The 12222-nt window shown below is 55.3% G+C and overlaps 1 protein-coding gene across 4 annotated transcripts in view; it reads left to right on the top strand.

Annotated features, from left to right (window-relative positions):
* The window catches only part of ABCC8 (ATP binding cassette subfamily C member 8), a 74707-nt gene that overhangs the window by 60833 nt on the left and 1652 nt on the right, over nucleotides 1-12222 (top strand). For 3 of the 4 annotated variants that reach the window (XM_024731579.1, XM_024731577.1, XM_024731576.1), the window contains exons 24-36: nucleotides 28-127; nucleotides 355-596; nucleotides 692-864; nucleotides 1974-2043; nucleotides 2539-2696; nucleotides 4406-4498; nucleotides 8382-8484; nucleotides 9027-9140; nucleotides 9491-9611; nucleotides 9762-9892; nucleotides 10750-10828; nucleotides 11035-11143; nucleotides 11547-11650. In XM_024731579.1, coding sequence (XP_024587347.1) covers nucleotides 28-127; nucleotides 355-596; nucleotides 692-864; nucleotides 1974-2043; nucleotides 2539-2696; nucleotides 4406-4498; nucleotides 8382-8484; nucleotides 9027-9140; nucleotides 9491-9611; nucleotides 9762-9892; nucleotides 10750-10828; nucleotides 11035-11143; nucleotides 11547-11650 — 1597 coding nt within the window. Of the gene's footprint in view, nucleotides 1-27; nucleotides 128-354; nucleotides 597-691; nucleotides 865-1973; nucleotides 2044-2538; nucleotides 2697-4405; nucleotides 4499-8381; nucleotides 8485-9026; nucleotides 9141-9490; nucleotides 9612-9761; nucleotides 9893-10749; nucleotides 10829-11034; nucleotides 11144-11546; nucleotides 11696-12222 lie in introns of all 4 variants that reach the window. The other variant, XM_024731575.1, reaches the window with a different exon arrangement.

The following is a 12222-nucleotide window of genomic DNA, read 5'->3' as shown; positions in this document are numbered from 1 at the left end:
CATCGGCCAGACCCATCTGTCTTTTAGGAGACCATTGTGGAGCGAAAAGCCACAGAGCCACCCCAGGGCCTGCCCCGGGCCATGTCCTCGAGAGATGGCCTCCTGCAGGATGAGGAAGAAGAGGAAGGTACAGACAGTGGGACTGGAGTGAAATCATGGCCTGAGGTCTGATCAACCATGAGGAGACTAAGATTTGGGGTTCTGGGAGTGGGGAGATAGTGTGCCTCTGATGAAATCCCATCCCATCTGTGTGCCTCAGGCTTTCCACCTGTAAGTGGGGCTGACACACACCCCTGGTTCCCCTCAGAGGGGTGTGCAATGTGAAGCCACAGGGAGGGTTCTTGCGGCCTGCAGAGGAGGTGGCCGAGAGTGAGGAGGAGGACAACTTGTCGTCGGTGCTGCACCAGCGCGCCAAGATCCCGTGGCGGGCCTGCACCAAGTACCTGTCCTCGGCCGGCATCCTGCTTCTCTCACTGCTCGTCTTCTCCCAGCTGCTCAAGCACATGGTCTTGGTGGCCATTGACTACTGGCTGGCCAAGTGGACTGATAGCGCCCTGATCTTGAGCCCCATGTCCAGGAACTGCTCCCTCAGCCAGGTGTGGCCAGCAGCCCCAGTGCCGGGGCAGGGGTGGGGGGAGGGCTGAGCATGGACCCTCCCCCCCCCGCAGGACCCTGCCTCATTCTCTGCCAGGCCCAGGAGTGCTCCCTCGACCAGACCGTCTACGCCATGGTGTTCACAGTGCTCTGCAGCCTGGGCATCGTGCTGTGCCTTGTCACATCCATCACAGTGGAGTGGACAGGGCTGAAGGTGGCCAAGAGGTTGCACTGCAGCCTGCTGAACCAGATCATCCTGGCTCCCATGAGGTAGGCCTCTCCCCTGGCTGTGCTGGGCTGTGGGCAAGTCACTGTTCTCTGGGCCTCAGGTCTCCCATCAATAAAATGGGGATATACGATCTCTGTCACAGGCTTCTGGGGGTGACTCAAGGAGATGATGTGAGAAAAGTGCCCTCCTCGGTGCAGAAAGCAGAGGGAAACTGGCATGTACTCAACCAGACATGGTGCTAGGAATCTTACATGGTTAGCTCATCTAATTGTCACCACAGCCCTTCACAGCGAGTGTCTGCAGGCTCTGCGTAAATGTTAGTTTCCCCTCCCTAGTCAGGTACCACCCACGGTTCAGCTCTCACCTCCCCTGCCTCTCTCTCCGCCCGCAGCCATTCTGCAGGTTCTGACCCCAGGGACACACAGGGAAGCTGTTCTCATCCTCCGTAATGGGATGGATAAAACCCCCAAAGGCTGCTTGGCGTGAAAGAGGTTTAAAGCTGTCGCAGCCCAATTGGCTGGCTAACTCGGTTTACAAATACAGTAGGCAAACAGCTTATCTGGTCCCTCCTCAATGCCAGACCTCACCATCTGCACTTCTTACTTTTCAGCCTTGTGAGCACTCTATGGCCCACAGACACGGCCTCCGGGTTTACTTACCCTCTATTGGTCCAGATCTGTGGTTCTGAAACCCTCTTGTTGGGGTTGTGCCGGTTCTGGGTCACAGCCGGAGTGCTGACAGCCGGAGTGGCCTTGCAGGGTCAGCCGGCCAGCAAGCTGCCCCGGGGCCCTGTCCCCTCCCCACCCTGAGAGAGTTGTCCCTCTGGAGAGAACTCTGTGTCCCCAGGAGGACACAGAGGGAGTCCTGAGTGTGTCGGGCAGAGCGATAAGCCGAGAACGGTGGCAGAGGTCACACGTGGGCTGTAGGGTCAGAGAGGCTGGGGAGGGGCCGGCACTCCTTTGGGTGGCCACCCGAATTCTCAGCGACACAGGCCAGATGTCTACAGACCTGCAAAGGCGCATGCCCCTGGGAAAGCAGACCTGGGGATGACCCCATAGACATTGAAACGAAAGAAATAACTGTCCTCCTTCAGTAAACAGGAAGGAAATCAGTAAACACATGAGTAACTGCTCCTCTGGTTACCTCTTAGGTTTTTCGAGACCACACCCCTTGGAAGCATCCTGAACAGGTTCTCATCCGATTGTAACACCATCGACCAGGTACACAGGACGGTGACGCATTTCCACAGTTCAGAGAGGCCAGGCCCCCAGGAGCTTTTCCTGTCTGGCACTGGCTTCCCCAGATCAGAGCCTTGGGGTGGGAACCCAGTGGCCCCCATCTGATTATAATGCTGCCTCAGGACCTGGGGCCTCCCCTGGGAGACCCTCATAATAAGGCTGAAGGAAACCACATCCCTTTGGCTTCCGTCCAAGCCCACTCTGGCTCACAATAAGGTTCCAAGCATACTCTAGACCCAGGTGACTGATTTTGTGGAGAATATTCATTTTGATTCAGCCTGTGTTCTTTCTTTGCCATCATACTAGATGGTGAAAAACAAAGCTCTAATTCCTGTTCTCAGGGAGCCTACAGCGTAGCTGCAGGGGTAAGACATGCACCCGTAATAAAGGAAGAGAGCAAAATATGGCGTCAGGTAACACACTGAAGGTGATCAAATACCAAAACTCACCTCCCTTTCTCACCCTCCCCTCCTGCAGCACATCCCGTCCACGCTGGAGTGCCTGAGCCGCTCCACCCTGCTCTGTGTCTCAGCTCTGGCCGTCATCTCCTATGTCACACCTGTGTTCCTCGTGGCCCTCCTGCCCCTGGCTGTCGTGTGCTACTTCATCCAGAAGTACTTCCGGGTGGCATCCAGGTGATGGCAGCACTTGCCAGGGGGTGAGGGATGGGAAGTTCTTTGCCACAGGCACTTCAGCACTGTTATTAGAATCATCATCGTAGAAGCAGTAGAGTCGTGTCCCCCAAAACAATGGAAAATTGAAGTATTCATATTCCACTACCCTAATATAACCATCTGTCAGCACGCACACACTGCAGTTACTCTCTGAACTGTTTCCTTGGGTGATATGCTCAGGACTGGGATTGCTAGGTCAGAGTGTAGACACGTGATTATGCCCTTCATTCGTTTTGCCAAAGTGCTTCCCAGTGTCCAGGCTGATGGCTGGACACCAGTGTCCAGGCTGATGGCTGATGCATAAAATCAGAGGGCACCTGATGTGAGGGGTTTATGGCAACCAGACCTCCCAACCCACGTGGATCCAGAGCGTGGCTAGAAGCCTTGACTCGAGGGAGCCTCTCACGGCCTTTCGCATTGATCACATTCGCCTTCATGAGCCTTGGAGCCACGCATGACTCTTTCCTACTCAAAATTTTCTAAGAATGTTCTCTGGGAAGTTCTTTCTGGGAGTGATTCTGTTAAGCTCATAGATTCAAAGATTTGTAGGGACAATTTTTAAGAATCTTTAGGCCAGTGTGTCTCAAACTGCCAATCACAACCTATCAGTGGGTCATGAAATCAGTATCATAGATCACAACCCGTAACTTTTTTAATGAAATAGAATAGAAAATATGAGACTGTATTCACATAGTAACAGTAAGCTTTGCTTGATGAAACCTTTGTTTTGGTCATGTATGGTGGTGTGTGTGTACTGATTCGTGATACAAAATGTGTTTCTTACTAGGAGTTGTGGTCAGAAAGGTTAAGTACCTCTCTCAAGTACACAGAGTTTGTTAGAAATGAGTCAAAATACTGATTGGCTATGATAACAATAATTAAATTTAGATACATTTTGGCCACAATTACCTTGCCCACAAGGATCACGATTTGTATAAACGGCTTTTTGCCTGGGTGACCCAGAATCCCCTGGTACCCACGTGGAACATAGTGCACTGATATTCACAAAATCACAGTGGCTTTTTAAACACCGTACAAGCTGATCTACAAGGTTCATTTCTTCTGCCAGAGAAACCACCCTGTTCCCCTGGCACCCACTCTGGCCCTGGGGACCAGTTTGTCCAGGAAAGCTGCTTCCTGCATTCCCAAGCTGACCCCCTTGGCACTAATACACTTGTCAAGGTGCAGCTGTGGGGAGCAGGAATAATTCTGTTGCCATGGAAACCACTGGCCTTACCCTCTCCGGGAGCTCTTTAAATCCAAAGCCTGTGGTGGTTATCGCGGAGGGGACTGAAAGCGTGGAGTTTGGTCTTTCTGTTCCTTTGACTAGCTGTTCAAGTTGTTCGCCTGTGGAAGGGAACTAACACTGCTGCAGAGTGAGGCGGTGCGGCAAAGCAAAGAGACAGATGCAGACGTGAGGTGGACGATGCTCAGGATAACAGTAACCGTTCAGCATGCTCTGCTCAAGTATCTACATAAACGAGCTCATCCAGTCCTCACGACTGCTTGATGGGGTGGTACCCTTGTCTCCCCTCTTTACAGGCGAGAAACTGAGGCCTAGAGAGGTGAAGCTATTTGCCCGCACTGTAGTAGGAGGTGGAGCCAGGATTCAGACCCAGGCTGAGCCCTGAGCTGTCCTCTTAACCATTCGGCTCTGCTCCCCTGCACAGGGACCTGCAGCAGCTGGACGACACCACCCAGCTCCCGCTGCTCTCGCACTTTGCCGAAACCGTGGAAGGTCTCACCACCATCCGGGCCTTCAGGTACCAGATTCACCCTGGGGGGGTAGGGGGGTGGGGATGGAGCCAGGGTCACAGGTCATGAGATTCAATTCTCAGGGCTCTGCTTAGGAAAGCCCAGGACACATGTCTCCCACCCCCTCATCAGTCCCCAAGGCCAGTCCACCCAAGGTGTCAGGTCTAGTGGGCTCTAGCGGCATGATCCAGAGAGGAGAATCTCAGGCCTAGAGCCAAGCCCATGGCCTCTGTGAACTAAGGCAAAACATGAAAAGAGAAAAGGCTGGGACAATTCCTCACAAATCAATGCTGGAAAGGCCCTTACATGGTGTGGGCCAGCCCTGAGGCCATCTTCCATTGAGACTCTCCTGTGAGCCAAACACTATGCTCAGTACTTTCCATGCCAGTCTCATTCATTCTGCACTGCAGTCTGAAATGGAAAGCTTGACTGTTCCCAGTTCTCAGATAAGGAAATTGAGGCTGTCTGTAAGGTCCCACAAAGTACAGATTTGAACCTGCTTGTTCATTCAACAAACATTTACTGAGTGTTCACCAAGCCCCACACCAGGCACTAAAAAGACAAAAATGAGTCAGATGAGCCCCTGCCCTGGAAGCATTTACAGTCCAGGCTTTGAGCAGGCCAGGACAAACCCACGTGACAAATACTCTGAAAGAAAGGGGGACACAGGCTCTGGGAACATAGAAGGGAGGCAGTCATGGAAGGCTTCATTGAGGAGGTGTCATTAGTGCTAGGACTCGAAGAGGAGATAAGACTTCACCAGGCTGGAGGAACTCTCCCAAAACTTCAGTTTCAGTTCCTCCAAAACTCCCACCATCCTCTTGCCACTCTGAGTTGTGATATTGGGCTTGACAGAAGCATCTGAGGCTGCCTTGGGAGTAGAGGGGGCTGTTGCTCCCCACCTCAGTCTCTGTCTGAAGTATTAGGGCATCTCTCCTCCAGATAGACAGGCCAGAGACCCCTGACCCAGATACTGGGGCTCTGGTCTCTAAGCCTCACCCAGAGAATGATTCTAGGTTATTTTTAGGATGGCACAGCTGTGTGGGGCATGACAGTAACCATGTGACACCAGCCTTGTGTCCAGTAACCCTAGGGCTCAAGGGCCAGCCGACAGGGTTTGAGGAGGCTTGCCTGCATCTCCTCCCTCCAACCCCCAAAGTCTAGCTGCTGCCCTGGGAGAGGTGCCCAGGCTCCTGGCACAGCACCGCAGCCCCAGTTCACTCTCTGGGGCATCTGGGGCCAATGGGAGGTCCTCTTTGGGGTCTTGTCCTAGTAAAGCAAAGCAAAGCAGAGCTCTGCCATGGCCTTGGCTCTGCTCCCTGGACATCCCCTGCCACTGTGCAAGCCTGTGCTGTCTTCCCCACAGAAGCTCCCTGGAGCCTGGCATGACTCCAGGGTTTCCTTCCAGCCTCCTCCTCTTCTCAAGCCTGGACTCCCCAGTTCCTTCACCTTCCAGACCCCTCAACACTCCTGGGCCAACCTCTACTCTAAGTTTCGGTGATGCTCCTCTTAGAATTGATATCCTGGAGGCCTTTGGGCAGGGCCTGGGGCAGAGAGAGTGCGACTTTCCTAGAGTGGGCCAGACCCTTCAGTAGGATCTGAGTGTATGCCCACATCCTGCAACCAGCCTCAGACCAAGCCAGCGGTTAGCCAGAGAAACTGCTGCTTGGGAGGCCTCCCACACCCGGCACTGACATGGTCAATGAGTTTTAAATTTGAGTGAAGGACTTTTTACATCTTCCCTGAGTGTGTTGAATTCATTGGCTTTTTGCCCAGAGGCCTGTCCTGCTGAGAGCTACCTAGCATTTATTGGTTGTACACTTCCCACGTGCCAGGTATGTGTGTGGGTTATTACATTTAATCCTCATAAGAGCCTCATGACATAGGTAGGAGAAGCCACGCTGTACAGCTGAGGCTGAGTATCCAGCCCAAGGTCACACAGACAGTGAGAGCTGGTGCTGGGCTTGGAACCCAGGCCTGGCTGACCTTCCGGGTTTTTCTGGAGGCCCTGCTTTTTCCCAAGAAAAGTTTCAAGGGTGCCCAACACTGAATGGTTGTTTCAGTCCATGTAGGAACTATTACTATCCCCATTTTACTGGTGAGGAGACTGAGCCTTGGTCCTGAAGCACAGCCTGTAAGTAATAATGCTCAGACTCCAACCGGGGTCCACATGGCCCCAAAACTGGGGCTCTTTCCACATTCCTTATACCGTCATACACCTACCACAGAAGCTCCCATCTCACGCACACTCTCATGCACACCCACCCCTCAGGTCAGTCACACACCCCTCAGACTCCCCAGTCACTCACACATGCACTCACACATACATACACACCCTCAGACCGATGGTTTCACACTCCCCTCAGACACATCACCCACACACACACATCGACCCTGTGGCTGGGCGATCACACCCTCTCACAACTCAGAGACTTGCTTTGCTCTCCTCAGACACAGGATTCAGACACAGGCCCTCCACTCAGAAAAAATCGAAGCGGAACAAACAGCTTCTGGGAGTGAAAAGCAAATGCCCACGAGATCCATCTTGAGTTCTTCTGAGTCCCCTCAGTTGTTTCCCTGAGAGCATATGCTGAGACAGCTTTCATTCGTTCTTTCATTCACCATCAAACAAGTACACCTGGCCCCTCCTCTAGGCCTGGCGCAAAGTCTGAAGGGGTGGCCAAGGAGAGCGACACCAGGAGCCCAGGCTTGTCAGAGAGAAGAGGCAGATCCCTACAAAGTAACCCAAGGGAGAACGAGATGAGGGCATGAGGGCAGGAAAGAAGCCTCCAGAGTTCCTTGTACAGAGAGGTCCCATCTATCTTAGAGGGTCAGGGAAGGTTCATTCGTCTGACAGATATTTATTGACAGTGCCAGGTGCTGGGGATACATTAGTGACCAAAACAAACATGGTCTCCATCCTCATGGAGTTTACAGTCTAGTGAGGGAGATGGACACTAAACAGCTAGAGAAATTAACATATGAGCAGAGGTTATGAAATAAACAGGCTGCAGAGATGGAGAAAAAGAGGCCAGGAAAGGCCACTCTGAGGAGGTGCCACTTAAGGTAAAGCCTGAAAGTGGAGAGGAGTCAGCCTTGGGAAGAGCAGAGGAGAAAGCCTTCCAGGCAGAGGGAACAGCATGTTCAAAGGCCCTGGGGTGGAGAAGAACTTGGCATTGTCACAAAACTGAAAAAAGGCAAGTAAAGTAATAAATTACTTTACTGTAATTTCTGTGTCTGCAACACAGTGAGCAAGGGAATTTGTGGCATGGAAGGAGGTGGGTGAGGTTGGCAGGAGCTGGCTCACACAGGCTTCTGGCAAGGAGGTGGTTCTTTATCCGAAAAGTCATTCATATTCTTAGCAGGGGAGAGATAGGATGCAATTTATGACTTAGAAAGATTATGCTGGCTGCTGTGTGGAGGGTAGACTGAAGGGAGATAGCAGGTAAACCTATCAGGAAGCTGATACAATAGTCCAAGTGAGTTTGCAGTGGGCAGGAAGCAGGCCAGAGGCAGGCAGAGGCCAGGGCTATTTTGGAGAAAGAAATAAGAGGACTGAGGGATTGGATGTGAATCCCGATGATTCCTGGGTTTCCAGCCTGAGCACCTGGGTGGGTGGAGGTGCGCTTTATTGTAACAGGGAAGCCCTGCAGAGGAGAACAGGTCTTGGGGTGAAAACAAGCGTTTGAAGGAGGTGGCACCTTTGACAGGTTTGAATAAGCAGGAGGGAGCTGGGAAGGAGTTCCAGGAAGGAGTGGCATCCATAAGGTGGCAGAGGTGGCATGTCTGGGGGCTGCTGAGGCCCGGGCAGCCCCCTCTGCAGGTGAGGAAAGTCCCGGGGGCTACATGGACCAAGATTATTCCCCCTCACCCTCCCCATCCTCCCCCCAGGTACGAGGCCCGGTTCCAGCAGAAGCTCCTTGAATACACGGACTCCAACAACATCGCCTCCCTCTTCCTGACGGCCGCCAACAGGTGGCTCGAAGTTCGCATGGCAAGTGGCCCCCAGCTCCCCGCACCCCCGGGACAGGGGGTTCTCACAGGGCTGTGCAGCCAGAGCAAGGGCCAAACAGGGACCAGAGGGTGGGAAGAGAGGACGGATACCGGCCTGGTGTGCACTCGGGGTGGGCATCGAGCCCTCCTGCTTCTCCCAACTCTGCTGGTCCTCCCCGTGTCTGACCTGAGCCCTCCCTTCCTTATATCACTGCCTGGACGCTTGTGTGTCTGGGGTGTGTGCCAAGAGCGAGAACAGTTGTGTGTTTAGCTGTGACAGGTGTGTCTGAAGTGGGTCATATGACAGGTGTGGGCCAGCTGGTGAGGCATGCGTGCTGGCCTTGGGGGCGGGGGGGAGCAGAGCTGTGTGCATACGTTGTCTACTGGGGCTCCAGCCTTCACAGCCTCCTGTGTGTCTGATGATATGTTGCGGGGCTGGGGTTGAGTCTCGGCTGAGCTGCTCTGTGCCCTGAAGGGAGTGAGGGGTAGGGGTGCTGTGCCTTCAACCCCTGAGGGTCCAGGCCAGCTCCACTTCCTCTGCAGGAGTACATTGGTGCATGTGTGGTCCTCATCGCGGCCGTGACCTCCATCTCCAACTCCCTGCACAGGGAGCTCTCTGCCGGCCTGGTGGGCCTGGGCCTTACCTACGCCTTAATGGTGAGTGGCAGCAGGTGGGGCAGGGGAGGAGTCAGACACCAGCCCCTGGGGAAGCCCAGGGCACCTTCCCTGACTGAGACGCTCCCAGGCCTTAACCCAAGCTATACCGAGTCTGATGCCAGAGGGACCATGTGGACAGGAGGGCTTACTGCAGGTCCCTGCCCCTTCACCCAGGCCTGGGCCCCAGGTGGGGGTGGGTGAGGATCCACACTCACTGTAACCTCCATGGAGGGCCCCCTGGACAGTCAGCGGTGGGCAGCAAAAGGCATCCTCAACTGTAAGAAGAGCCATCCTGGTGGCCAGGGACAGGACCAAGTGATCACTAACTGTGCACGGCTTGCTCCCCACAGGTGTCCAACTACCTCAATTGGATGGTGAGGAACCTGGCGGACATGGAGCTCCAGCTGGGGGCCGTGAAACGCATCCACGGGCTCCTGAAAACTGAAGCAGAGCGCTACGAGGGGCTGCTGGGTGAGGGGCGCGGGAGGACTTCTGGGTAAAGGGCCCAGCGTGGATGTGTGTTTGGGTCGAGGGGGACACGAGGAGCCTGGGGTCAGGAGGGCATACCTGGATGCCAGCTGTGGCCCACACCTGGCAGCTGACCCCCAGCCCGGCCCCCAGCACCATCGCTGATCCCGAAGAACTGGCCAGACCAAGGGAAAATCCAGATCCAGAACCTGAGTGTGCGCTACGACAGCTCACTGAAGCCAGTGCTGAAGCACGTCAACGCCCTCATCTCCCCAGGACAGAAGGTCAGGGGAGCGGGGAGGGCAGAGGGCTGGACCGCCTCACAGAGTCACCTCCTGGCCCTCAGGGCCCGCCAGGCCTCACACCCATTCAGAACCCCAGTCTCCCAGGCCCGGGCCTCTCGCCTTCTCCTCCTGCTGCCCTCACTCACCCACCAAGGAGATGGACAGGACACCCCAGACTCCCCTGACTCAGAGGGGTTTTGTCAGGGCCCCCCACAAATGGTTAGGGGCTCTCCCAGGACACTGTACCCTGAACTTCAGAGCAGGGTCCTGGGGCAGAGAGTAAGGCCCTGGCCTGGGGAGGGAGCTCCTGTCTGGCGCTCCGATTCAACTCTGACTGACTCCCCCCTCTCTCCCCCTCTGCTCCGACGCTGCCCCTCTCCTCCTGTCTCTTTGTCTCTGTCTCTCTCACTCTGTCATTGTCTGTGGCTGTCTGTCTCACTGTCTCTGACCTTTAGATGTACCTCTGTCCCTGCCTCTCTTATCCTTCTATATCACCACCTCTGTCTCCGTATCGGATGCGATGGGGTGAGAGACCACTCCAGTTTAAGGTGGGGTACATCCTGCACACAACGTTCAGCCACCCCTGTGCCCTCCCGCCACACCCAGGCACATAGAGAGACACCCGTGTCCCCAGCTCCCCTGCAGTCATGTACCACACCCAGCCAGACAAGTAGGAGCCCCCTCTGGATCCACTGCAGAAAACAAGCCCAAACCCGGGCCCAGCCCTGGCTAAAGAGTTGCTGGTCAGAACACCAGGACGAGAAGAGACGCTGGGGCTTCCCACGCCTGCACAGCCCAGCACTAGAGGCTCCCAGACACCCCAGGTGCCCACAGCGTACCTGCTCCTCTCTTTTCAGATTGGGATCTGCGGCCGCACAGGCAGTGGGAAGTCCTCCTTCTCTCTTGCCTTCTTCCGCATGGTGGACATGTTCGAAGGTGAGCTGTACGACGGGCACCCCTCATGTACCCACAGCCACCAGATGGTACCTCAGTCCTGGGTATGGTCAGACATCACAGGAGGCCCAGCCATCACTACCTTCCCCCGCATCCTCGTTGGGACCCATGTTGCAGGCAGACCCTGTCCCCAGTGCCACCGTCTCCCCGCTCCTTGGTGCCCCACCTGTGACACTGTTTGCATGCAGGGCGCATCATCATCGATGGCATCGACATCGCCAAACTGCCGCTGCACACCCTGCGCTCGCGCCTCTCCATCATCCTGCAGGACCCCGTCCTCTTCAGCGGCACCATCCGGTGAGCCCCCTGACCCCCGCCACCAGGCCCACCCCAGCCCCAGGCCCGGCTCCTCTCCTCCAGATCTGGGGCATAGAGAGGAAGGGGTGGACGAGCCTCCCTGGGCAAGCAGCCTTGCTCTAGCTCTGGGCATGAAGGGCTGGCGCGGCTTCTTTAAAGCTGCACCCTCATGCCTTTCTCTTTTCCGTTAGGCCTAGGCACTGGTAGGGGTCCCCCAACCCTCAAGCCTGGGATGCTTTCCTCCACCCACTGCCAGCACCTTGCTGCCCCCTCCCAGCCAGGCCCCCAAGTCAATCAGTTCCCACTCACTGCTCCCTTCACCAGCCTCACCCTCTGCGAGTCCCCTGGGAATAGAGCCAGGACCCTGCTCCCCTCTCTAAGGGCTTTGTGTGTCACCCTCCAGATTTAACCTGGACCCGGAGAAGAAGTGCTCTGACAGCACACTGTGGGAGGCCCTGGAGATAGCCCAGTTGAAGCTGGTGGTGAAGGCGCTGCCAGGAGGCCTCGGTAACTACTCCTGGCTGAGCACAGGCCGGGTACTAAAGGACGCTTGTAAGGGCTGGGAAGGGACAACTCACACCCGTGTCTTAGCTTTGCTCAGAGTTTAGAGTCTGGGGTCTGGCAGGATCCCAGAGACCATTAAGTTCTACTTCTCACTATATAGGAGCTCAGAGATGTCAAGTGATTTGTCCCAGGTCACACAACTGGTCAGTCAGGATCTGGCCTCTCCTACAGGGCACAGGGGTACAGTAAGGGACTTGCAAGTCCCCAATACCATGATGGTATATTCGGCCCTGCCCTCCACATCCACCTGCCTGCCCAGTTCTGCCCTGAGGGAGGAGAGGACTGACTGGAAATCACAGGCACAGGTCACTCATCAAGGCTACTGGGAAGACTGTGTCCCCACCCCGGGGGTCAGCAGAACCTTGGTGTATCTGTTGAAACCCCTGGGACAGTGGGGGCCGGCCAAGCCTTGGCTTCAGAAAATCACCCCACCAAGGCCTATACACATGCAGGACGGACACACTCTGTGTTGATGCGCCTCCCAGAACTGCCCAGGGCCACAGCCGTGCATAACT

Source organism: Neophocaena asiaeorientalis, unplaced genomic scaffold (assembly GCF_003031525.2).
Source record: "Neophocaena asiaeorientalis asiaeorientalis breed wild unplaced genomic scaffold, Neophocaena_asiaeorientalis_V1.1 scaffold571, whole genome shotgun sequence".
Classification (NCBI taxonomy): domain Eukaryota; kingdom Metazoa; phylum Chordata; class Mammalia; order Artiodactyla; family Phocoenidae; genus Neophocaena; species Neophocaena asiaeorientalis.
The sequence above is the reverse complement of the archived record's forward strand: the minus strand, read 5'-3'. Positions and strand labels throughout refer to the sequence as shown.